This window comes from Meleagris gallopavo, chromosome 2 (genome assembly GCF_905368555.1).
Source record: "Meleagris gallopavo chromosome 2, MGAL_WU_HG_1.1, whole genome shotgun sequence".
In the NCBI taxonomy this organism is placed as follows: Eukaryota; Metazoa; Chordata; class Aves; order Galliformes; family Phasianidae; genus Meleagris; species Meleagris gallopavo.
Window position 1 is genome coordinate 87,421,364 of NC_139405.1, and position 23,626 is coordinate 87,444,989.

Consider the following 23,626-nt stretch of genomic DNA (forward strand, 5'->3'; position numbering starts at 1 on the left):
GCAGATGGTAAATGCTCCTGCTGGGACCAGTGGCACAGTCTGCACTTCATCATTTTCTTTAAGTCTGAGATTTCTTCAGGTGGGCAAAGAATGGTGTGTCATGGCACTGAGCTTGGCAGGCACCAGCAATGGTGGTGGTTTGTTGAATCCCTTATCTAACACTTGGGACAAAGAGGGAATTTAGTACTCCTCCTTTGTTTACCAGGTAACAGTGCATCTGGGTAAGCCTGCTGCCTCACACCAGAATTCATACATACCCCAACCACCATGGAGCTTTTGCTTTTGCAAGGGAAAGACCAGGTATCTTTATCATCTCCAGGAGGAGGAGCTTTGCAAGAGGCTTCTTCGGTATTAACAGCCTATTTAAATTCTGGTATCAAAACTGTCAGCTTAGTAACAAAACAGCTGAGAAACAAAAATGCAAATAAACAAATCCTCATTACTTCACATAATGAGATTTCATTTTCAACCCATCTCAGAACAAAATGCTCCCGAACACAGACTCGTGGCTCTGCACTGGGCAACTGGTTGCACTGCAGTCTTTGATACAAGTTGTCAAGAATAATGCATTTTTCCTTTCAGAGACAAGGCTGGAAAGCTTCTGAGCCCTGGTGCCAGATCCAAAACTGTGGGGCTACATTTGATAAAGAAAACGTTTTGATTTAGAAAACAGTTTTAAGGAAAGGACACCTGGGAATGCCTAGACTGAAACCTAGGTGAGACTGAAACTGAGACTGAAAATATACTGAAACAAGCACCAAAATGTATCTCACAGATTTAATGGAATTCCTCTTGATTTGGAGTGCTCTGAGCTCTGAGAAGGGCTTGTGGTCTGGCACTTGGGAATTGCAAGCAGTAGGGTGACTACGGTTTGGCAACTGAGCCTTTGTCAACTGAATTTAAAGAAGTGCCTGAGGTAATGTTCCCAGTCTTGTGGAGGAGTTTTAAAATGACGTGTTCTATTTGCACATTGGTGTGTTTTGTGATTTTGAGCTCTGACTTCTTACTAAGGCAGGGTGACTGCTCTCTGGTCATGATCTGTGGTATCTGTAATTTCACTTCTTTACTTCTGTACAGAATGCAGAAGTATTGTTTGGTAATTAAAACTGAACTGAATGCAGTTTCTTTTTCTTCCTTCATAAGAAGTTACATTGGATAAAGTGGCATTTAAAAAGGGAACATGAGAAATATAGTGTTTTTAATAGCTTTTACCCAAAGTGATGTAATTTGTCATGACCCAAGAACAGTTTGCCACATGAAATCCAATTTTTTTTTTAATCTAAATCAATGAGGCTCATTCTTTCTGCTGTAAAAATCAATGGCAATTTAAGAAGTTGGGACCTGTTTCTGTGAAAATCTAAACCAGATCATTCTCTCTCATGTCTCTTCCTTTTTACAAATGAAATAAGCAAACCTATGCCATGTTAAGCTCATTCAGTTCTAAATAAATGTTGCTAAAGATAATTCTAAACGTACTTCACTCTTTTGCTTCAAATGTTTTCTTTACATCGTCTTACCCATACATCTGGATCTGTGGGCTTTCAACAATTCTACATGCATTTTCCAAAGTACAGAGAGCTGGACAGCTTTAGTATAGGTGATTGTTTCTCACTGCTGTGTGACTTTGGGAATCTTACTCTGCACATCCTAACAAGCTTCAGAGACATTCCTGAGACCCTTCAAAGTGCAGACATTGCTTCCACCAGATGTAGACTTGCTACAACTCACAGGGGCCAGTCATAGCATTCATTTGCTCTAAGGCTTCACTGACAAATGGAAAACCTAACTGAGGTTCAGTCAATACCTGCTACTGTAGCGTTGCTTTCTTTCAGCATTAGTTGTGTGAAATTGACTAACATGGTTTTCTTTCTCCTTGCCAAGGAAAGAAGAGTTAATGCAGGGAAGTAAACCTTTTTTGGGTAAAATCAACAACAACAAACACAAAAGAGCAAATTTAGAAAATGAATTAAGTGCCCATTTTTGAGAGACTGCAAGCAATTAAAGCAGAAAAGTCTGCTTCGAATGAGAGGAGCATACTGCAGTAAGTACTACAGCACCTGTCTCTGCACTGACAACTGACATTGCAGTTTCACTGCTCCTTAACCCAGCAAAGCACCCACTTGAGCAGAAAAGAGTGATCCTGTCTTCCCCTGCTCCCAGTTCTCAGTCCCATCCTCCATTGCATCCACACAAAGGTTCATGCAGCGTGCCAGATCCCATTGCTCTCTGAGCAGGTTCTTTTAGATATTCTGCATGAATAGGATGTAATGTTTTAATACCAAATTTATTTATTTGACAATATTTGACATTATGCAGGATTTTGATTATCCAGAGTGATGCACCGATATACTGAAATTATAACACATGTATAATACAGCAATTTTAATACACAGTTCTGTGTGTTCCCAACTGGTGGGAAAAAATAGGTGGGCTGTTCTCTTCAAACCTCATTTTGACGGTTGTTCAATTTTAGTACTCCGTGTTGGGCTCAGCCAGATATACACTTCTCCCATGCTGGTCTGGCTGGCTCAGGAAGATAATACTTTCTACTGACCATCTTAGAGAAGACTATTTACACAAGCAGTTGACCTGCTCAACTGATACTGTTGAACTGTAGTTGATTAGCTATAATAGTGACTACCTTCCAGCCCCCTTTGTGTTGAGATAAGTTCATCTTCTACATAGGCACTGGGGGACATACTTAGTGGTCATGGTGATTGGTGGTTGGACTAGATGGCCTTAGAGGTCTTTTCTGACCTTACTGACTCTGTGATTCTATGATTTCTTTGCAATAGCTGTGGTCACTTCCAAAGAAAATAATCTTTGCCTATCTCCTCTGAGCCTTCTTTCTTTGTTCTGTATGTTTTCTTTTAGGTATAGGATGTTGTGCTGTGATATCAAACCAGAAATTGTGTTTTACAAAGTTAAGTTACACACATTTGTTCATTTTGAGAGCCTATGTTTTTCCTGCAGATTCATGGCAAAATCCGTACTACACATTGTAGAGTGCAATAGTGTAATAAGAAACTATGATGAATATGAGCATTAAACACAGGAACAAAGATGTGGTGCTAACATACAGATGACAGAATTCAAAGCCTTCCAGTGCCTGTGCAGCCCTCTGTGTCGTCCCTGGAACAACCATCCCCAAAACCTTGGTTGTGGGAATGCTAAGCTTCATCCCCAGAGCCATCACCACACGTGGGATAACATGACTGCGACTTTCCAGTTGGTCCTGCAGATATTAGGGCTGGGGAAAGGGCAGAGGAAAGGCGAGCACTCTGTCTTGAAATAAACGCAGGATCTAAGTATAACAAAGCTATCTGCTGGAAGCAGCGGGGCAGCTAACAGCCCTGCCCTTGGTCATGGCCCATGGGAGCTCTGCATAGAGGAAGTAGGATCTCACTGTACCAGACACAGCACAGGAACATCTAGGGTAGAGCCCTGTGGCTTCAGGCACTCACAGGGCCACACATCACAGGCCCAAATGTCAGAACTGTACAATTATTAAACAAAATGCACTTTCCTACTATCCTTTAAAGAAGACAACCTTATATCATCAAAAGGGTGAGTTATGGTGAGTTTGCTTGTAGTTCTAATCCTAATGGACTTCATGCTGTTGCCATTATTAGACAAGCCTTTACCATGTGGGTGGAAGCCGAAAACCAGCCAAGAGTGAAGAGACAAATAAGAAACTATTTGAAGAATGGGGATTTCAAATGAGAGCCTTTGATGATTAATGCACTATTGCTGCAGTCATGAGAACTGGGCCAGAAGTCAAGACTCTGAGCTGCCTTTCCTGTGGAGTTAGTGCTCTAGCTACAGAGCTGGAGCAAAGCTGTGATGTTTATAGAAGAAGACACAATCAATGATCCATACAAGAGATGTAACAAGGCAACTACCTTGTCAAAATGACATGAGGAGGAGCAGTGTATAGTAAAAAGAAAATAGGCTTTGGTGATGCTTTTTTTCCTCATAAAAGTAGATTGAAGTAAGCAAGATGTATTGGAGCTGGCGGTGTATTGTTTGGCAGCAGTTTAAAGCGAGGACCTTGCTCACACTGTTTGGTGTGTGCACCTGCTATGTGCAAAAGGTAAAGGATGAGGGACACGGAGTCTTTCCACAGAATAAAGGGAGGAATTGCTTATTCCTCCTGAGTCACAGAGGATGCTCTGCACAGCCTCAGCATGGAAGAAACGTATTCAGGGAGTGTGTCTGAAACTGCAGTATAAAATAATAAAATCCTGATGTTTAATGCTGGTGGGTGTCCATACATAAAGGAATTATTTTAAAAAACACACCCCATTCAGCTTCTCCTGGTATACAACAAAAAGACAACAGAGCTGTTTACAAAGACCATTCATGCGTGGTTAAGTTCACACAGAAATCTCCATTCAAGTGAAAGGTGAGGTGGGTGTGAGGATACCGCCTATGCTAAGCTACAGCTTCAAAGTGGTTTTTCTCAGCAGAAATTGCATCCAGAATGTAGTGCATTTCACCAATAAGTAGGAGTTCAGACAATTTTTAACTCATCTAATTATAGCGCATTTGTTGTGATACTGTAATTAAGAGCATTGAGGCACTCTCATATGTATGCCTAGATGAGCTTCTGGTGCCAAGATGAGCTGTTAGCAGCTATAAGTGCTCTTGTTATACACACTGCTAATTTAGGTGTAGTTAAAATATATGTAAGCTCAGGCACCCTAAGTGAGTCCCTGCAGGCAAAAAAGTTCCTGTGCATGAACAGTAGCTAGAAGCCTGGCCCCGAGCGAGAGCAATGCATGGCAGCTTCAACCTGTGGAGATTTATGCTAATATACTTCATTTCTCACTTCCAACAGGAAATAAGAGCACAAGCAGTTTATTTCCATGGTTGAAATGATGCCTGGCAACTCACAGAATGGCAGTAGGGAGGAGTTTCTGAGTTCCAGCTGTTTCCCTCTGTCTCTCAGAGACAAAGGGATCTGGGGACATCGCAGCACAGTGATCCCTGCCCTGGAGCTGGATGCAGCAGGGAATGACTCACAGCAACTGCTCAGAAACGTTTGGTCCTTACTGTGTTTTACTGAAATATGTGACAAGGAGACCTTCAGGCAGGAACTTGACAAGGCTGACAAGAGCTGAAGGTTCATGAAATCTGGGATGGCAGAGCTGAAGGAAAATAAACCTAACGATACTTAATATCTTTCTTAAAAACAAAACAAAGCGGCCAGAGAAACAAACTCCTGCAAGCCTACAGCTTTGTCACACTCCCGGAGATAATCACACATTACACGAGTTATTTGCCTTGCAGTACTGCAACACTCAACTGCCTGTTTCAGTGTATCTGGGCTTCTTCAGTCAGCTTCTCAGAGTGCAGAAAGGAACTTGTGATTTCTGTTACAGAACACAAGAACAGTCTGAGGTTGGATATATGCTGTTAGAGCTTTCCATTTTAGAAAGTCAATGCATAAAATTACTCCCATAATAAAATTAAAATATAATAGGCCAATAATACTGAATCTCCATCTTTTGAATGAGAAAAAGACAATTACAAGAATTGCATACAATAGAGAATTTTTTATAGTTGATCAGATAAGAACATGGTATATACAGTTAGTAAATAATAACAATACAGCTATTAGACATTGATGCAGGTAAGTTGAGAATAGAACCTTTTACCACAGAAATCACTGAAAAGATTAACCTCACACACAAGAGATAAAACTATCCCAAAAGAGGAACTTAGTTTAATACGTAGTTATGCTAGAGAAATAAAGACAAAGAAAAAAGAAAGAAAAATACATCATCAAGAACTGGGTCTCGTAATCCCAATGCATTCATAAAAGTGGCTGCTCATATGCGTAAATCTACTGCTCTTCCTCTCTGAGTAGTCAACAAGCAAGCAACAGAGACAGCACATTGGGTGTGCAGAGAACTCATCTCCTGGGAAGAAGATATGCAGAAGGCAATTTTGTGTCCTGAGGATTCAATGTCTTGCAGCAAGGGAGGGAGGCCTAAAGCTGGTCTGTTCAGTGATTCCAGAATAAAACAGCTATTAAAATCACACACAGTAGTTCTTGTTGAGGATAAATGTACAGATATAATGGTTTTCTTTAAGAGAGAAGATCTTTTGTAAATACAACAGATTAAAAAGGGAGAAGAACTCTAGCAGAACCTGAGTGCAGTCAGGAAACAGCCTACTCAATAACATGGCTGCAGTAATGACCTAATACCTAATGATGGTTCAGATAAGAGGTGGTAGCACAAATTTTAGCAGCAGGGCAATTTGCATGAATTTAATACTTGAAAAATTAATTAAAATGTAATACTTGAAAAATTCCAAAAAGGAACAACAACCATTCAGACTTATGTACATACTCTAGTTAATTTGGAGTATCTACGAAAATACTTTTGCCTGCCTCTTTTGCATTAAGATGGTATGATTTGCTCTTAGCTCTAAGCAGTTGGTCGGTGTTTTCTCTCAACAACAGAATTCTCTCAAATGGTTTACACTGGCTATGATTAAAGAGAAGTGGATAGGGAGCATGGCATATGAACAGGATCACATCCCTCTCAGAGATACAGTCACTGGTGTTTTCCAGGTGAGGTTATGTGGGAGCACACCCGATTGCCTGTGCTCTCTGTAAAGCAAGTCTCCAACTGGCAGGACTGATTATCCAGGCAATAAGGAGTGAATGTCTGGAGATCTTTGATGAACTGCCTTTTTCAAATTGGGAAAATAAACCATTCCTAGGGCTTTGGGGTCAAATAGGTGTCTTGTATAGTAAATGATCCAATATCTGTTTCGACCTTACCTCAGCAGTGTGGACAACCCACTTCTCCTCCTCGTTCTCTTATTCTCTATTCCTCACTCTTTCATTCCTTTACTTCCTATGGAAAGCTGTCTTAGCCTACAGCCATCTATAAGGAAGCCTAACAAAAAGTTACATTCATATTACCCCTTCCATTCCCAAACAAATGGTGTTCAAAGCTGCTTCTCTAAACCAGAACATCTGAGACATTCAGTGGAAGTACAGAGGTGTACTCCTACCAGCTGAGTGATGTAACAAGTCCAGATGCCATTCCCACTGGTTTTCAGTTGAGATAGTAATGAAAGATAAAGCAGACAGGCTGCAGTGGACTGTGATGTTGTTTTGGAAGAACAAATGTTGCTTGAAGGATGTTGCAATCCATACAGTAAGCCAACAAAAAGATACCATAAAAGGAACAGTGAAGGAGTAAGCATCCTATTACTAACATAAAATAATGCAGTTCATCCTTTGATTGCAATTCCAATTAGGGCTGAGATGATCTTCACATCCCACTCCTTTCATCAACCAGCAAAACTCCGTAAGGGCTAAGTAGCTCATGTCCCACTAGAGGCTGGATTTGTACCAGACAGAGGTACACTTTGAGCAGTTTTGAAAATTAGATGCCTCTGACTGCCATTTCTAATGCAGGACCAACTGGTGCAGAATGACATGTGGGCACTACCTACACAGCTAGCTGAATATGCATAACCGAGTGCCTCTTGGTTAACTGACTGCTCTTTCCCTTGTGTTTTATCTTCATTACGTTTGTAACTACCGGCTCCTTTATTACTTGCTCATCAGAAACACCTTTAATGTCTCCTATTGATAGTGACAGCCATCTAGCAGTGCCAAAGGGGGAAACCAGCTAGTATACAGTGACAAGATCCTCAGGGCTCGTTGTTTTCTAAGCTTGGGGCAATCGAAGCTAAGCAGCCAACTGACGACACCGAAGAAAAATGCATGTAACTAAGATAAGCAGCACTGACAAGAGTGAATTTTCACCAAATTTTCTCTCTGACATGCAGCACTGTGAGAGAGAAAAGCATACTATCAACAACAGCATAGAAAACTTTCCAATTATTTAAACATATGTTCTGTTTGGCTAGAAATAAAACATTTTGCTATCGTAGGACACCATCTGTTCTGCCTCTGGGGTAAGCCTGGCTCTTAAAATACATCACAGGTTTGCTGAGTTGATACAGTCTTAGAAAATAATCATTTACCTACAGCACTGAACACTGAAGGGAGATATAAGAAGAGGAAATGCAGGAAAGTAACTTGTTAATACGAAATGCGTGAAATTGGATTAGAAATATGGGGCAGAACCCTGCCTCCCGTCTTGCATGGGAGAATTTTGCCCTTGATGGCAGAAAGCAAAAGCACTCTCAAAAGTTACAGCAGTTGGTAACATGATCATCCCTCAGAATAGAGCCAGTGTGTTCACACCAGTTCTGTGCTGAAGTCTCAAACCCTTAGCTTCACCCTGCCACTTTTTATAGAGCCTGCCAAGTAAGGAACTGCCAAGAAAACCCCATCCAGAAGCTTTTTGCACAACAATCAAATAATCAAAAGACACAGACAAAATTTTACAAGCAGCATAAATCATTTGTGCTTTGCACAGAAGAAATTGCCATATTCTGAGCAGAGAGATACTGAAACTCCAAGCCTGGTACTTTAGTCTGGTGTTTGATTTAAAGTGAACAGTAATCATATACCACTTATCTCACTGATAAAAAACATGGGACTGCCACAGTCAACCTGGACAGAAGCCAAAGCAAACTCAAGCAGAACTGAGAATTTGAGTTGAGATGACTGTCACAAGTGATGGTTGTTCATTCAAATCAAGAAAAATTGGATTGATCTGTTTCAAATTGCAGTAGAGACCTATTCATTATAACGTGCATGATGAACCACTACTAAATATGCATAGCATGGACATCTAGTTGATTTTAGAAAAGGAAAATTTCTGGTTCCTCACATCCCCCGTCCCCCAGAAAGAAAAATAAAATAAAATGTAGGCTCATTTCCCTACAATGCACACTTCCATCACTTTATCCAGGCTAATTTCAAGCAAAACACCAATGGACCTCCTACTCCAAACTCTTTATCCTGCGCTAAAGCTCACTGACTCTCAGTTCTACTTATGGCTGTTCCAGCCCTCCTATCTGCATTCTCAAGCACTAGCAGCTATTTAGCCTGCTCTCTTTGCTTATCATTGCAAAAGGAGCAAGTTGGTTTAGTGAGGACAACTGTGCCTGCTGAGGCCCTTTGCCATCTCTGCTGCAGATACCTAGGATGGGCGTTCATGGCTCAGCTTTTCACAGTCCTCTGCATTCTGCCTCTTCTCTCAGGACTATGATAGACCTGAGACACACATAAATCCCTGGTCAGGGACCTCTGCATGAAATAAGTTATTTAAATGCAAGGTATAACTTGCATTACGCCTGTCCTTGCTATCTTTCTGTCTGAATCCCCGACAATGTTTAATTGTCCCTCTTCCGAACTCCAGCCTCATCGATCCCGCTCTGATAACAAGGTCTACGAAGTCCATCCTGAGCAAACACACTGATAGCATTTCCATTAGCACTCAGCAGTGAGGCCAAGGGTGATGTCTTCGCTTGTGGAAAACTTGCAGATCTTCTAACAAAACACTTAGGAATCCAAGACTCAGTACATACGCAGCCCAAAATGACACTGGCCTGCCCCTAACTCCTCGGCGGTGATAAAACTACTCAGCAAATTTAAAACTCTTAAAGCATGAACAAACCAACCATTTGTTTACTTAGTTCTCCTAACAGGGTTATTCTGAAACAAAGCTTCCTATGCCATGACCTTGTTCTTATTTTCTGACTGATAAGAGCACAAGAACTTTAAAGAGGTCAGGTGAGGAAAAGAAGCAGCAAATCAGGGAGCTGGTACCACACTGGCAATGCCCAAATTCTCCAGCTTCACCTTCCCTCTTGTGCTAGCCACATCTCAGGCAGGAAGAAAGGAACTCTCTCCCATGCAGGGTACTGCTCGCCTTCCAGCCTGCCCCTTGTATTGGCATTCCCTGTGCTCTGCTTCTTCCCTTCTTGCATCCGAAGTTGCAGAGGCTGTTATTTATTTTTAAACTACCAGATTGAATCTTAATTATTTAAGCATCTTCCAGATATAGAAAGCTGTTTTGGCTGTGAAAGTAACATTCAGTACAATCATATCACATCAATAAACCATGGAAACAAATGTGTACACCTGTTGGGAAGCAACTTTATTTAAAGCACATTTAAAAGTCAAGTTCAGATTTACAGATGTGAAAAGACCTAACGTTGGTCACATTTCAATAAGCACATGACATTAGCTCAAGTGAGAAAAAAAAAAATGGGACTTGCACTTAATGCCACTGACTTTGTTAGAAGCACGATGGCTTTATCTGCCCTGAAACCAGAAGGAACGCCTGTGTGACACCCAAAATGAAAGTCTCGGCAAGAGGCCTTCAGACAGGTGTACTCACTTAATAGTTGTGCTAGCTTTCATTTTTCTTCTGAAGTGCTAAAACTTTATAGGTAAGGACAGCTGTGAATGCTCATGCCTTACTGACAACTGTTACAAAGGCTCAAATCACACAGACAAAGATCATACAGGGGCTCTGTTTCTTCAGAGAGAAAGGGAAATGGGAAACTTGGGCTTCAAAAGCAAAAACTGTACATTCTCAGAATGTACATTCTCAGAAAAAGTACATTCACAACATTATGGTGTGGCCACAATGTCCAGTTTGGAGAAATAATTTTTTTTTATGTCCCAATCTTAAGTAGGGTTTTTTTTTGTTTTTTTTTTCTGCTCACAATGGATAAATAAACAGTTAAAAAACGTTACCTGATAGAACAGAGTATCACCCTAGGGAAGTGTTTGCACACTGAAGTCAAACCAGGCCAGCTCTACATGCAACATGCTGCATAGGCTAAATGGCCATAGACGTAAGACCAGTGAATTACTACAGAAGGAGAGCTACTGGCTGGCAAGGTTAGCTATCATTTGCATTGATAGCTTCATCTGTACGGCCTTTTCTTACAGTCAGAGGGAAAAAAGATCCTTACTCCTCCATCTCTCTAAAATTGCTGACTGTGCAATTCAGTGCTGCCTGTTGAGCAGTAATCTTCGATCTTGAATACAACTCAAGCAAAATGCTGTTCTATTCCTCTCCTTAGCGAAGCAAAGCTACTCTTTATTTATGTAACATTTTCATTAAACTAGCAAAGAGATGGAGCAAACTCTCAAAACAAAAAAACGGAAAAAAAAGACAAGGAAAAAGCCATCTCTCTTCCAGCATAAGAGAGTACAAGCAGCAACCTGACTGGAAAAGAAATGGGCTGCTGATTAAACTCTGGCCACAGTGACCCCCAGGCTCCCCGCGGTTGCCTGGTATGGGTTGTCAGCATCCAGTGGAAGTATGGAACAGTCTGGGGTAGGTTCTTCACTGAATGTGCCGCCTGTTGGAGAGAAGCCAAAGAGAATGTGTTACGATTCCTTCCTCAGACATTTGACACAATCAGGACAGGCTTAGAATATATATCTAAATTACACAGCAAAATTAGGGTTTTATTATATGATCAAGATAAGATCTCGCCTTATTTACCACACACACCGCTTCCATTCAAATACATTATTATGTTGCAAAGAATTTTATTCCAAACATAGCAAAGAGATCAACAGAACCTACCTGCAATCTTTAATTTAGGCTTGTGGCTCACCTCATTATGGCAGTCTTTAATTACATTATCCCATATTGTTTTTCACTAGGATGGAAAATGCTCACTTAATGAGCAGCCTCTCAATATTTTGTTTAATCCTCAGGAGTCAGTGTGGAGGCTCAACTTGTTGGGCATAGCTAGAGGCAGCTGGACTTCCTGCTGGGCTCCCCATGGGCTCTCTGCATTGAGAGCCAAGTGCTGCCATTCCACCCTATGCCCTTGAAGCCAGCCTGACACCTCAAAACCATAGAATAATTGAATCATTAAGGATGGATAAGACCTGTAAGATCATCTAGTCCAGCCATCAACCCAGCACAGCCATCCCCACCATGCACACTAACCATGTCCCTCACTGCCACATCAACACATTTCTTGAACGCCTCCAGGGACTGTGACTCCAGCACCACCCCAGGCAGCCCATTCCAGTGCCTCACTGCCCTTTCTGAGAAGAAATTTTTCCTAATATCCAACCTGAACCTTCTCTGGTGCCACCCAAGGCCATTCCATCTCATCCTATCACTGTTACCTGGAGAAGAGGCTGGCCCCGCTCTTCCCCATAACCTCCTTTCAGGTAATTGTAGAGAGTAATAATGTTTCCCCTGAGCCTCCTTTTCTCCAGACTAAACAACCCCAGTTCCCTCAGCTGCTCCTCATAAGACTTGTGTTCCAGACTCCGCACAGCCTTGTTGTCCTTTGGACACGCTCCAGGGCCTCCACGCGCTTCTTGTGGTGAGGAGCCCATGGCTGAACACAGCACTCAAAGTGCAGCCTCATGAGTGCTGAATACAGAGGGATGGTCACCTCCCTGCTCCTGCTGGCAACACGACTGCTGACACAAGCCAGGATGCCACTGGCCTTCTTGGCCGCCTGGGCACACTGCTGGCTCACGTTCAGCCGGCTGTTCCCCAAATCCTTTGTCTCTGTGCAGCCCGCCAGTCACTCTGCCCCAAGCCTGTATGAATTCAGGGGTCCTTGTGATCACCAACCCACTCCATACCCACGAGGCCAACCCAGAGCACCCACAAAATGGCGGCGCGACCGCTCCCAAAACTTCCACCGCAGCCAAGGCTTTCTCCGACCATGACGTCACACCGCGCCCCCTCCCAACCCCCACTTCGCCACCCGCACCATCGTTACGTCACGATCAGCCCATGGGGGGCGGGACCGGGGGAGGACGCGGGGCGGCGGAGCCCCACCGCTCCGCCCCCGCCTCCGCCCCCGTCGCCCCGCAGCGTGCCAGAGCCGGCCGGTGCCGCCGCCGCCCGCAGCCCGCCGCGCCGTCAGGTAGGGCCGCCGGTCTGGGGTGCGGTCGTCCGTGCCCGGGAGGAAGAGGTGCCGGAAGGACGTGGGGTGGTCGGTGTGGCGGCGGCTGGGCTGGGGGCGGCAGCCGTGCGGGGGGCTGCGGGCGGCGGGGGCCGAACCGGGTTTTTTTCCCCCAAATCGCTTTCCGAAGAGCATGATGCAATCCGGCATCGCCATGGCTACTGCAGCTTCGCGACCCCCGCCCTCCCGCTTCGCGATGGGGAAGCGGGTCCTTCTCCTTGCGTGCTGTGTGGGGAGAGCGAAAAAAAAAGAAAAAAAAAAGGAATTAAAAAACAAAACAAAACGTGGAATCAAAAGCGTTGGCGGCGGAGCTATAACGGGAACGGCGGAGCCGCGGGGGCGGCGTCCGCGCTTTGTGCCCCGCGGAAGTGGATCGGAGCATCCCGAGCCCCGCGCGGCGCGGGGGCGCTGCCGGGCCGTGGGGGGGGGAGGCGCGACGGACGGGAGCGAGAGGCGGCCACGTGCCGTGGGCTCTGCCGAAAACTTCCCCGCGTCGCCGCCGCGTTCCGTCTCGAGTCTCGAGAGCGTGCCGCGTGGGGCCGTGGCGGGTGGAGGTGCCTCCGGGGAGCTCCCCGTCCGCAGACAAAGGCGGCTCTGCGGGGCCGAGCTCTCCCGCCGGGCACCGCTGCTTGCTCGGCACGACGGGCTCCGGCCGGATACGGATTGATGTATCGCTCCGGCTGCGGGAGGCTGGAGGTGCCGGCGGCGCCCCGGCGGCGCTGGGTTCCCACGCGGAGTATCTAGCGCCTCTGTGGAAAACGCAGGCGGAGAGCTCGGCCCGGCCGCCGGGGATGGTGAGGAGGGAAAAACAACACGAGAAAAAGGCGCGGGTGCTGTTGTATTTAGGATGCTTCCGAACAGGAAGTCTCGAAACCGCTCCGTGCAAACGACACACGCCCTGCAGCTGGAGCCAGGCGAGGGGGAGCTCGGGCAGCTCGGCCGGGCACGGCCATTCGCACGAGTCCGCTCCCAGGGTAAGGCAGCGCCCGACCTGCCGCCGGCCCTGGGACGGAGGGCTTTGCCGCCGGGACGCAGCGCGGATGCGTGTTGCAGGCAGAGAGGGAGAGGGTTTGTTTGTTTTTAATGCCAAGTCATGAATAGCACCGAAGGGTTTGGTGATCTAACGTAGGTATTCCAGCCTAAGCCTGCCTCGTTCCTTTGCCTGAGGGTTTGTTGGAAGGGTTCACGGCTCGTGCTGGGTGCTGGTGTGCCCTCGCTGCCAGGAGCAGCAGCACGAACAGCATCAGGGCTGTAAGCCTGCAGTGCACAACATTATCTGCTGCTATTCAGGAAGGAAGGTCAGAGCTTCTTCTAAAGAGTGCATGTATCTGAGCTGCAGCAGTCATAATCTGTTGCTGGAGCAGCAGGTAACCAAAGCATGTTCCAGAACGGGACCATTTTGCTGGCTGGGGTGTTTGTTGGTAGGCACAGATGAAGGGTTTCCCTTGAAATTTGCATGCCTGTGGATGGCCATGCTTGGCGTGCTGGAAATCCCTGCCAGCTTTCTGCACGTGTTAAAGAGAGCACTGCACCAAGGTTAGCAATGGGTTTGCCACATCAAAGATGCCAACCAACAGAGCTCATGGGTCCAGGACACTGTAAAACATGCCAGAATTTGGGATCTTGTGCTGGATTTCTTGCACGAGTAATGCATGCTGGAAGCACTTTGGGGTTTCTTTTTGTGTTTTTATTGTCCATAATAAGCAAAGGAAATTGTAAGCAGACTAAGCTAAGAGGCATGGTTTTAGAGACATGGTTTAGTGGGTACAGTGGTGATGAGTTGATGGTTGGACTACGTGGTCCTAGAAGTCTTTTCCAGCCTTAATAATTCTATGAATATGAATATACCCAGTATTTTAGCATTCAAAAGCAATTGGAGAGCAGTCATGAAGTTAATGTGTCACGGAGCTTTGTCTTGCAAGTTCAGGATGAGTTGCTCTGTTTGTCCCACTGTGGTCGTACTCATTTAAAAAGCAATCATACTTTGGGTAGTTTGGTTTACTTTCTGTATCAACAGTTGATTTCTTAGAATGAAACTCACGTGTATCTGTAGAGCATCATTAGGGGTATTCAGCTGATGTGCTGTTTGACTGACCTTTAGGTATACTTAGTGCAGTATTTCAATAAGTTGTTGTCTTTACGTTTCTCAGGAAGAATTCCTCACTGCATTCCTTGCCCTTAGAACAGTCAGAGCTGAAATTAAATATTTTGAATTCTCTCATCTTATCTGTTCTTTCCACACTGACCTTCGTAAGAGGCATTAACTTGGAGAAAATACAGTTAACAGAGCAACAACAGAGAAATCTATCTGTCAGTTGGGAAGAATACTGTGAGTTTGGCAGGCTCCTGTATAGTAACTTCAATTGCTCATTCTTGTGCAGCTTTTTGGAAAGACTGTTGAAGGTTCTGATTTTTTGGATGCAGATCTGACCATTGTAGGTTTCCAAACTGCTGTGGTGTTCCTGTTTGAGTTGTCACACGTGGGAAGCCCAGCATTGAGCTGTCGGTGAGCACGTTCTTTGTAAGTGCTGTTCTGCTGGTAACTGGTTAAATGCTTTCACACAGCAAACAGACCTCATTCCTTTACCTTCCTCATTTTTGGGCCACAAACGTTGCAACATGAAACACTTCTGTGGCTGTAGAGCTCAAAATATCCACCAGGGTACGGCAACATGGCATTGCTCAAATACAAAAGTGATTTGCAAGGCCAAAACAATTCCTGTCCTTGCTGTCTTCTACTGGTTCAGCACTACTTGAAGGAATGAGTCTCTGGAGCAGTGACTGTGCAAGAGAGCAGCTGGGAGGCATTCCAGCTGTCACTATTGCTGTCAGCTTGCTGCCTGGCCAAAGGTACCTGCCTCTGAGGCAAGAAGCCAAGCTGCTCTTGTCTTATGCAGAAGTGGTCTGCATAAGACAAGAGCATGTCTGCTGAAGTGGGCAGTGCTGGAGATGCTCCCTCAAACCTGCCTATACTTTCACTGCTGAGGAGCAGAAACACATAGAATCATAGATGGTGTGGGTCAGAAGGGACCTTAAAGACAGTACCTTTCCAACCCACTTGCCGTGGGTAGGGTTGCCACCCACTAATCAGGCTGCCCAGGCCCTATCCAGCCTGCACTGAACACCTCCAGGGAATACTTCTGCAAATGGTGTGTTATCCTGAGATGTTTCACAGACTGTTTCCTTTTCGAAGGTTCTGAATTCCATTAGAGATTTGCCACCTCTTTGTATAGGTCATGAAGACACCTATTTATTTTGATGCTTTTTGCTATAAGCTTCCCTGAGCAACCAGTCAATTTGCTCATTTTGTCTTAATCTCTGTCCTCCTTCGTTGCTGTATCTGGAATTGGCCTGATACATGTGAATGCTTTTGAGACTGTTGGCCTCAGCTCCAGCAGTAACATTCTCCTGTTTTTACAATGTACCAAATTATATCCTTCCAGGACGTAACATATGCTTCTGAAAGCTGTATAATAGACTTCAGAAATTGATGCTTACTGTGTGCCACTCAGACTTCAAAACACTTCACAAAACCGACAACAATCCTTGTAATCTGTAGCTGTTTTGTCATGTCCAGTGTAGTCTCTAATTGGTTTTGTGATTTCTAAGTGCTTTAACAGCACACAGATTCCTGCACTTCAAAGAATTTAAGCAGTTGTTCCCTTAGAGATCGCATACATTTGTCCACACCCAGACAAATCAAGAGAATAAGTAAGGAATTCTGTAGAAGTTAGGATGTTTGAAATCTTGCTTCCAGTTCAATTGCTTTTCTTTGTTCAAACAAATGATCAGATCACACAAATGCTGCCTTGAATCTTGCTGTCAACGTAGCTCTCATAGTTGTAGTGGACTGTATGCAGACTGTATGCTCTACTGAAATTGATCTTATTTCCTAAAATGTACCACCATGGTTTCTCTGTTTGTATTTTGGTGTTTGGGACGCGTTACTGAACAGGGTAAATAAGAGCACAAGAACAAACTTGCCCAAAGTATGTGACCTGGGAATGCTCTCCCAGTGCGGTCAACATGCTGAAGAATTATTTCATTTCCTCACTGAGATGGTTGGCTCACGGAAAGCACAAAGCACCAAGCGCTGAGAAAGCATGATGGCAGCTCAGCAAATTCCCTTACCAGGTGCACAACTCTGCAGATGTGTGTTGCTTAGTGTAGCTGTCACTTCTCCAAGAACAAATGAATCATGCTACTAATGCTGAACTCACTGTTGTAAACTAGGGTCGGGTCTCACCATCCCAGTGCATCTGGATATTTTGCATACCTGTGTTAAAGCATTATTAACTACATAAGTTATGCTTTGCTGATTGCTTCCTAATGGTATCTGTGAATTTACGCTGTCATTTACATTGAGCAACTGTCCTTGTCCTGCTACCTCTTCCAAGTGCTCCCCTCTCCCTCTGGTGACCTTGACAAAACTGTTATTCTTCTTACCAGCTGTAGTTGCATTGACTGGAGGATAACTGCTTCCTTCCCCTTGCAAATCAAGGCGCTCTGCAGTAAAAGAAATGCCATAGGCTTGACTTCAAATAGCACACTAGTATTCAGGGAAGCTGATAGATGTTTCTGTTGGTGTCACAATTTTAGGGATGATACCAGTAATAGACCAAAACTAACAGGTTTTGAGTTGCACAATATGGTGTTTAAGCTTATTAGACTAAAAAACACATCACAATATCCTATGGTTTTAGGCCACATGTATAACTACTTAGTTCATAAACATGCAAATTTTCAGGTGCCTTATTTCCCAATGCTTTTTTTGTAAATACTGGTACAGACATGCAGGGGAGCATTTAGGATTGAGGCAGTCTTTGTGCTGTGCCTATGCTGGCTGAGGAGCCCTTGGATGGGGCCAGCTATGAAACATGCCTCCCTCCTTCAGCTGCTGTACGTTTGAGGAACCTCGGCACCAAGAGGCTCATGGAAGTCTGAGGCAATTCCAGCAAGCACCACCTGCCACCAGGCTTCAAAGTAAACTAAAACTGTGGATGTGGATGGGGCAGTCCAGGGTTTGAAGCTCTCAGAAATGCACAAAAAAAATCTCCTTGTATGTTTGCTGTTACTTTATCAGCTGTTGATAGACTTATCCCAGCACAGGGCTGTGGTCTTGTGTCAGTCCTATGTCCTCTGCTATGGTTTCAGTCGAGGCAATCAACATCTGGAAAATTGGAAACCTTCATACTGTGATCTTGAAGACTTCCCCTCAAGAGTGCTGTTTCTATGCATGTTATTCAGTCAAAAAGCTTCTCTTAACCTTCTCCTGAAGGATTACATCCTGTTCCCAGCTGGCTTTTAGAAGTGCTGATCATCTTCTAGACAAGCACTACGGAGAACCTTTGACTTAAACAACAATAATTAAACAATTAACCATTAGTAGCATGGCATTCTGCAGCGCTTAACCCTGCTCTTTAAAAAAAGAAATTGGAGAAACCTTTATGTGTGCTGAAGTTTAGCTTGTATGATGGTTATGGTGTGTGGCTCTTATCCTTGCCAAAATGCATGCATGTTCAGCTCGTTCATACGGTGCTTACATGTTTCTGAGCTAGGCCTCCTGTAGGAGTTATAGGACAACTGTGGGCAGAAGGCCATGAAGCTGGATTTGGCTTTGAAGGACGCAGCCCCAAGTTATGTATCATATCCTAGAATCGTAGGATCACAGGCTTAGGAGGGATCTTAAAACCCATTCAATTCCACCTCCCTTGATATAGACAGGGCAGCCCTCCACCAGATCAGGCTGCCCAGGGCCCCATCCAGCCTGGCCTTGAACACCTCCAAGGATGAGACATTCACAGATTCTCTGGGCAGCTGTGCCAGTGCCTCACTGCCTTCTGAGTAAAAAACAATGAACAGACAAATATATAGAATCTTGAAGTTGCATTTGTATGTATGGTTACACTTGCATTTGTACGCATATGCTATGATGCTGTGTGGATTGCAGGGTCGCAGCTGTTTATAGTGAAATTCTGGACAGACATCCCTATCACCTTCTGCAAGAGCTTCAGAAGTAGTGTGGTTGCTGTAGGACGCACACATAGGGAGCACCAGCGATGTATGGAGTAGCAGACCCATTGTTTGATAGAGACAAAAGGCACCAGGTGAGTCAGTAAGGACTGATGCATTTCAGAAGCCTTGTTGTTCTGTTAAAAATAGGGAGGAAAAAAGAAATACAAGTGGTCGTCCCAGAAGGGTTGCTACATTTCAGTGTAGATCATGGCCCTGTTAATACAATAGCTGCTTATAGGTAAAAGTTTTGCATAGACATAAGCCATTATTAGAGTCAGTTTTGTGTTGTGCCTCTTACCATGACAGTTTACATGACTCTAGCTCTGTCTCCTGGTTTTGCAGCCATTACCAGGTTCCCAAGTAATCCTGAAATGTCTGGGGGTTCTTGAGGCACCACTCAGCCCTTGCTTCTCCTTGATAGGCTTCTGAAATCCCTGACTATGTTACCTGTTCTTCTGTCCTTTCAAAAATCGTCATCTGCCTTTGAAGCAAGCAAAGGCAAACTGCAAACCTGAGGATGCCTTGCAGAACAAAAATAACATACTTTGATACTTTTTTATCTTCTGTATTGATTTCTTGCTCTATCACCACTGCTAAGTGGTTGCATTATGATACAGGAAGGGATCAGTAATGTTCTTTTCAGAGGTTTTGTATTATTTTTTCAAATCCCCCACCTAATTGACTCGTTGCTTCTAGGTACAGTACAGAGCTCATTTAGGTAATGTATTCAAATATAAGCTCCAGCAGAGCTATCATGAACTTTCAGTTGTGAGGGCTAAACGCTCCTTGGTTTTATATCAGGCACATCAGGCTCAAATGATGTGCAGGGCTGAGTATCAGTTGCATGTAGCACAGGTCTGCTCTCTGGGCGTTTGTGTGGGCTGGCTCTGTGTGCTAAAACTGGTACTTAAGAAACTTAAAGTGGAGTTTGAGTCTTCAAGAAGGTAGGTGAGAACACAGGGCTCTCACCAGGTTTTAGCCAACTTTTAGAGTGTGTGGAAAATGATCACCTTAGAACAGCGCGTGTGCTTGAGTGCTCCTTGTTGCCTTTGGAGGAGGTGGCTATAACCTACTTACATAAGCGAGTTGCCAAATGTGTGCATGTGGTAGATTATCAATAACATTAAGAGCTTTTCTACTCTTCTTCTCCTTTCATTTTTCCTTTTCTCCCTTCTCCGTTTCTCTCTTCCCCTTTCTCAGCATTGCCCTTTGGAAGCTGGCTCAGCAGCTGTTCTGGGGGGTTGTTCTGCAGAACGGGTGAGCGGAGCTGGGCTCTGTGCTGAGCCATTGGAGGAGTCCTGGCTGGGGTCAGCACGTGAAAGACATTTGTGAGGCTGTGGGCTTGAGCACCGCACTTCCCCTGTCTGCAATGACAGGTCTACCTCGTGGAGAGTCCCTTTCTGCTGTTTGTTTTCAGGTGGCACGTCTGTGCGGGGGACTCATATGCCATAGTGGTAAAACTGTGGAACAACCACCTCCAATCACTGGGATTGTGTTTAGATATTTAAAGTAGGTCCATGGAAGAGGTATTTTGGACAAAAGAATTGTTTTTAATGTGAATTAAAAATAGACCCATGGTTGTGATGAGAAGCTGGGGGACAAGTTTCACAGAGTTGCCAACATTAGTAAGTGGTTTTATTATCTGAAGCATTCTGCGTTCTACCCAGTCTGTACGAAACATACATGAAATAGAATAACAGAATCACTGAACGGTTTGGGTTGGAAGGGATCTTTAAGATCACCTAGTTCCAAACCCCCTCCTATAGGCAGGGACACCTCCCTCTAGACCAGGTTGCTCACAGCTCCATCCAGCCAGGCCTTGAATGCTTCCAGAGAGGGAGCATCCACAGGTGCATCTCAGAAGGTAAAGGTCTGGTTTTGCTTTCTGGGCAACTTCATGTGCAGAGTACTACTATGCAGGCTAAAGTGCTTGTCTTTTCCATAGAATTAGAAGAGTTCTACTAGAGTGGCTAATGAAACAAAACTTAATTCCTTCCTATCTTTCACTCCTGGCAAAAGATTAGTGCTTATAAAATACACTGTAAGTTGGGTTTTCACTTTGCTGTAAGCAGAAAGGAGAAAGCTTCGTTTGTATTTCTAGTTATCTAGCAATGTGTTTTTCCTATATAATAAATTTAATTATCGGAGCTGGGTATTGAGTTGAACTACTTGGAATTATCAGAAAATCAAAGTCACTGACATTTCTTCTCAGGCTCCTGCACTTGAGTCTTGTCTCAGATCACTACTGAGGGCTTAATTATTGTTTCTTACAGTATAATATGCTTTAATACTGAGCATTAAGATATACTGATGAACATCTCCTCTGTCTTCCACAATCCTCAGCTTCAGACTGACTGTGTTTTTGGTCAGAGTCACCTGACACCTAGTGTTTAGCTTTTTATTTTTATCATTTCCTATTTCTCTCCACTGTTTCTGTTTCTGTTGGATATTCTTGCAGACTGACAGGTTGCCCCTTTGTGAAGGAGGCTGTCCTTGGTCTCTGTGCAATCTCTCAGTGGTCAGCTCCCTCCTCCCCCACCTTAAGTCCTGTTCTCTCACAGCTGGTTTGGATTGCATCCATCCTTGGTTCTGCATTTTGCAGGACAGATACTAATGCATCTTAAAATCTGTCTTTTGTATTGTGAACATCTTGGGCCTCTTTTATTGCTGCTTTTACAGTGCAATAATCTGTCAGTTCAAGCTGTAGTGTTTACATTTACGATGTCTCTATGAGGTAGCTCTGTATGACATTAGCACGTTCTGTATGACCTTCTGTGACTCTACGTACCGCATTTTTCCTTGTGCTTTCCACCAGAACACTTCCAATATGTAAGATGCAGTATGTACAACACATTTTACTTTGGCGATACTTGAATACTGTTTTATAATTCTGCCTTAAAAACAGAGGCATCTTTCTCCTTGTCTCTATTCTTCCGTTACCTGCCTTTTTGCTGCAGCCTTGGTTTCTTGCCATGTAGTGAGAAACAGGTGGTGGAATGGACATGGCCAAAAACTCCTCACTGGGTTGTTTCGGAGGGCTATCCTAACTTCCTCTGCTTTTTTCTCTGTAGGGCAGAGGCGGGGGTGCCCCTTGCATTTCTGTGCTGTCTTCCTTGAGCAGGCAAGCTGTGAGGCAGAAGGTGCCTATCTGGTACTGCTTGATAGGGAAAGAGATGGTTGTAGGGCAGAGGGAGGAAACTCATTACCTTGATGAGTTTGGATGTTTTGTCCCTGTGTTTGGAATAGGTACACCATGTGAATTACAGTACTGACCCTGCCTTTCACAGAATCATAGAATCATAGAATGGCCTGGGTTGAAAAGGAACACAGTGCCCATCCAGTTCCAACACCCTGCTATGTGCAGGATCGCCAACCACCAGACCAGGCTGCCCAGAGGCACATCCAGTCTGGCCTTCAATGCCTCCAGGGATGGGGCATCCACAACCTCCTAGGGCAACCTTTTCCAGTGTGTCACCACCCTCTGTGTGAAGGCACCCTCTGTGCTTTTGCTCTAAAGCTTTTGAAAGCATGAAAAGCCTGCACCTTGTCTGTGTTGCAGATGGGATTATATACTTTGTTTGTAAGAGAGAAGCAGCAGTGTGTTTTATTGCTACAAGGTAGTGCTTTAACAAAACTTACATGACCTAACAAGGCTCATGATGGCAAGGTCACCTGGTCGTGTGCTAACTAAAGAACAGGGTCAGACAAGGCTGCTGGGGATGCCCTCCCACTGCATCATGGGGTTGGAAGGGACCCCCTGGCCAACAATTTATATGTAAGGGATTATATGCACCATTACTCTTTTATATCACTCAATACCATAGCAAGTTAGTCAGCTATTAGCATATAGGAAGTCTTTTTCGAGGAGCTCGGTATTGGTCGCTTACTGGTATCTGTCACAGGTAAGGAGTTTCCATCTTGAGGATGACCTCATGAGGTGTCCCTGTGCTGGGGGCAGATGCTGGCACACAGCTCGCTGCCACAGAAGCAGAGCTCCTCGGGGATTTGATGGGGACTACGGGGGGGGGTCACTTTGCTCCATGGGATCTGTGCCTGTGGCCCAATATGCTAATGGACCTGTGATAGAATTTGTCAGACTGGGTCCCAAATTTAAGGAAGCTCCCTGACCCCAACAGCTGTTTGCTTTGTTCCCATTCAATATTATTCAGTCCCTACCACTTAAGCATACTTGCCACAAGTGATCGGTTTCAGTTTCACCTGGTTTTCTGTTATATGTCTCTTGCAAATATATTAATTGCAATGGATCCTGAGGCATGGTTTTTGTATTATGTTGCGGAGTAATGCCCCAAGGTCTCTCTGTTCTTTCTGTATGAACAGCAGGTCTGGCTTCATATTCAGGAGGATTTAAGGGAAACAAAGGATCATTTTCCTCTGGCTCGCTGTCATCGGAATCACCCCAGATATCCCCATCCCAGTGTTCAGGGGATACTCTTAGTGTCCTATAAAATGTGCAGTGCTGAGTGGGAGGAAGCCTGCATAAGCATAATCTCAGCCCTTTCTTCCAAATTTTTCCTTTTCTTCTTTTCCTCCTTTAACTGTTTCTGAAGTTGTTCAGCTTTTAAAGACTCCATAGCCTTAACAACTCCATAGCCTTCCTGTCCTCTATTTCTTCTCTAGGTCCTCTTCCTTTTTATTTCTGTTCTCCTCCATATGCAGCTTCTAACCAGGAACCAGCATCTTGCAGACAACTCCTTTCCTTTTCCATCTGTAGTGCAGCCCCTAGCTGCCTTTAGAAGCTTTCTAA

At 44.4% G+C, this 23,626-nt stretch overlaps 1 protein-coding gene across 2 annotated transcripts in view; it reads left to right on the forward strand.

The window, feature by feature from the left end:
- The first annotated feature begins 12,667 nt into the window (after positions 1-12,667).
- The window catches only part of ELOVL5 (ELOVL fatty acid elongase 5), a 38,134-nt gene continuing 27,175 nt past the window's right edge, over positions 12,668-23,626 (forward strand). The window contains exon 1 of one of the 2 annotated variants that reach the window (XM_085216931.1): positions 12,668-12,807. In XM_085216931.1, coding sequence (XP_085073057.1) covers positions 12,675-12,807 — 133 coding nt within the window. In that variant the 5' untranslated portion in view covers positions 12,668-12,674. Of the gene's footprint in view, positions 12,808-13,254; positions 13,641-23,626 lie in introns of those variants that run through there. The other variant, XM_003204431.5, reaches the window with a different exon arrangement.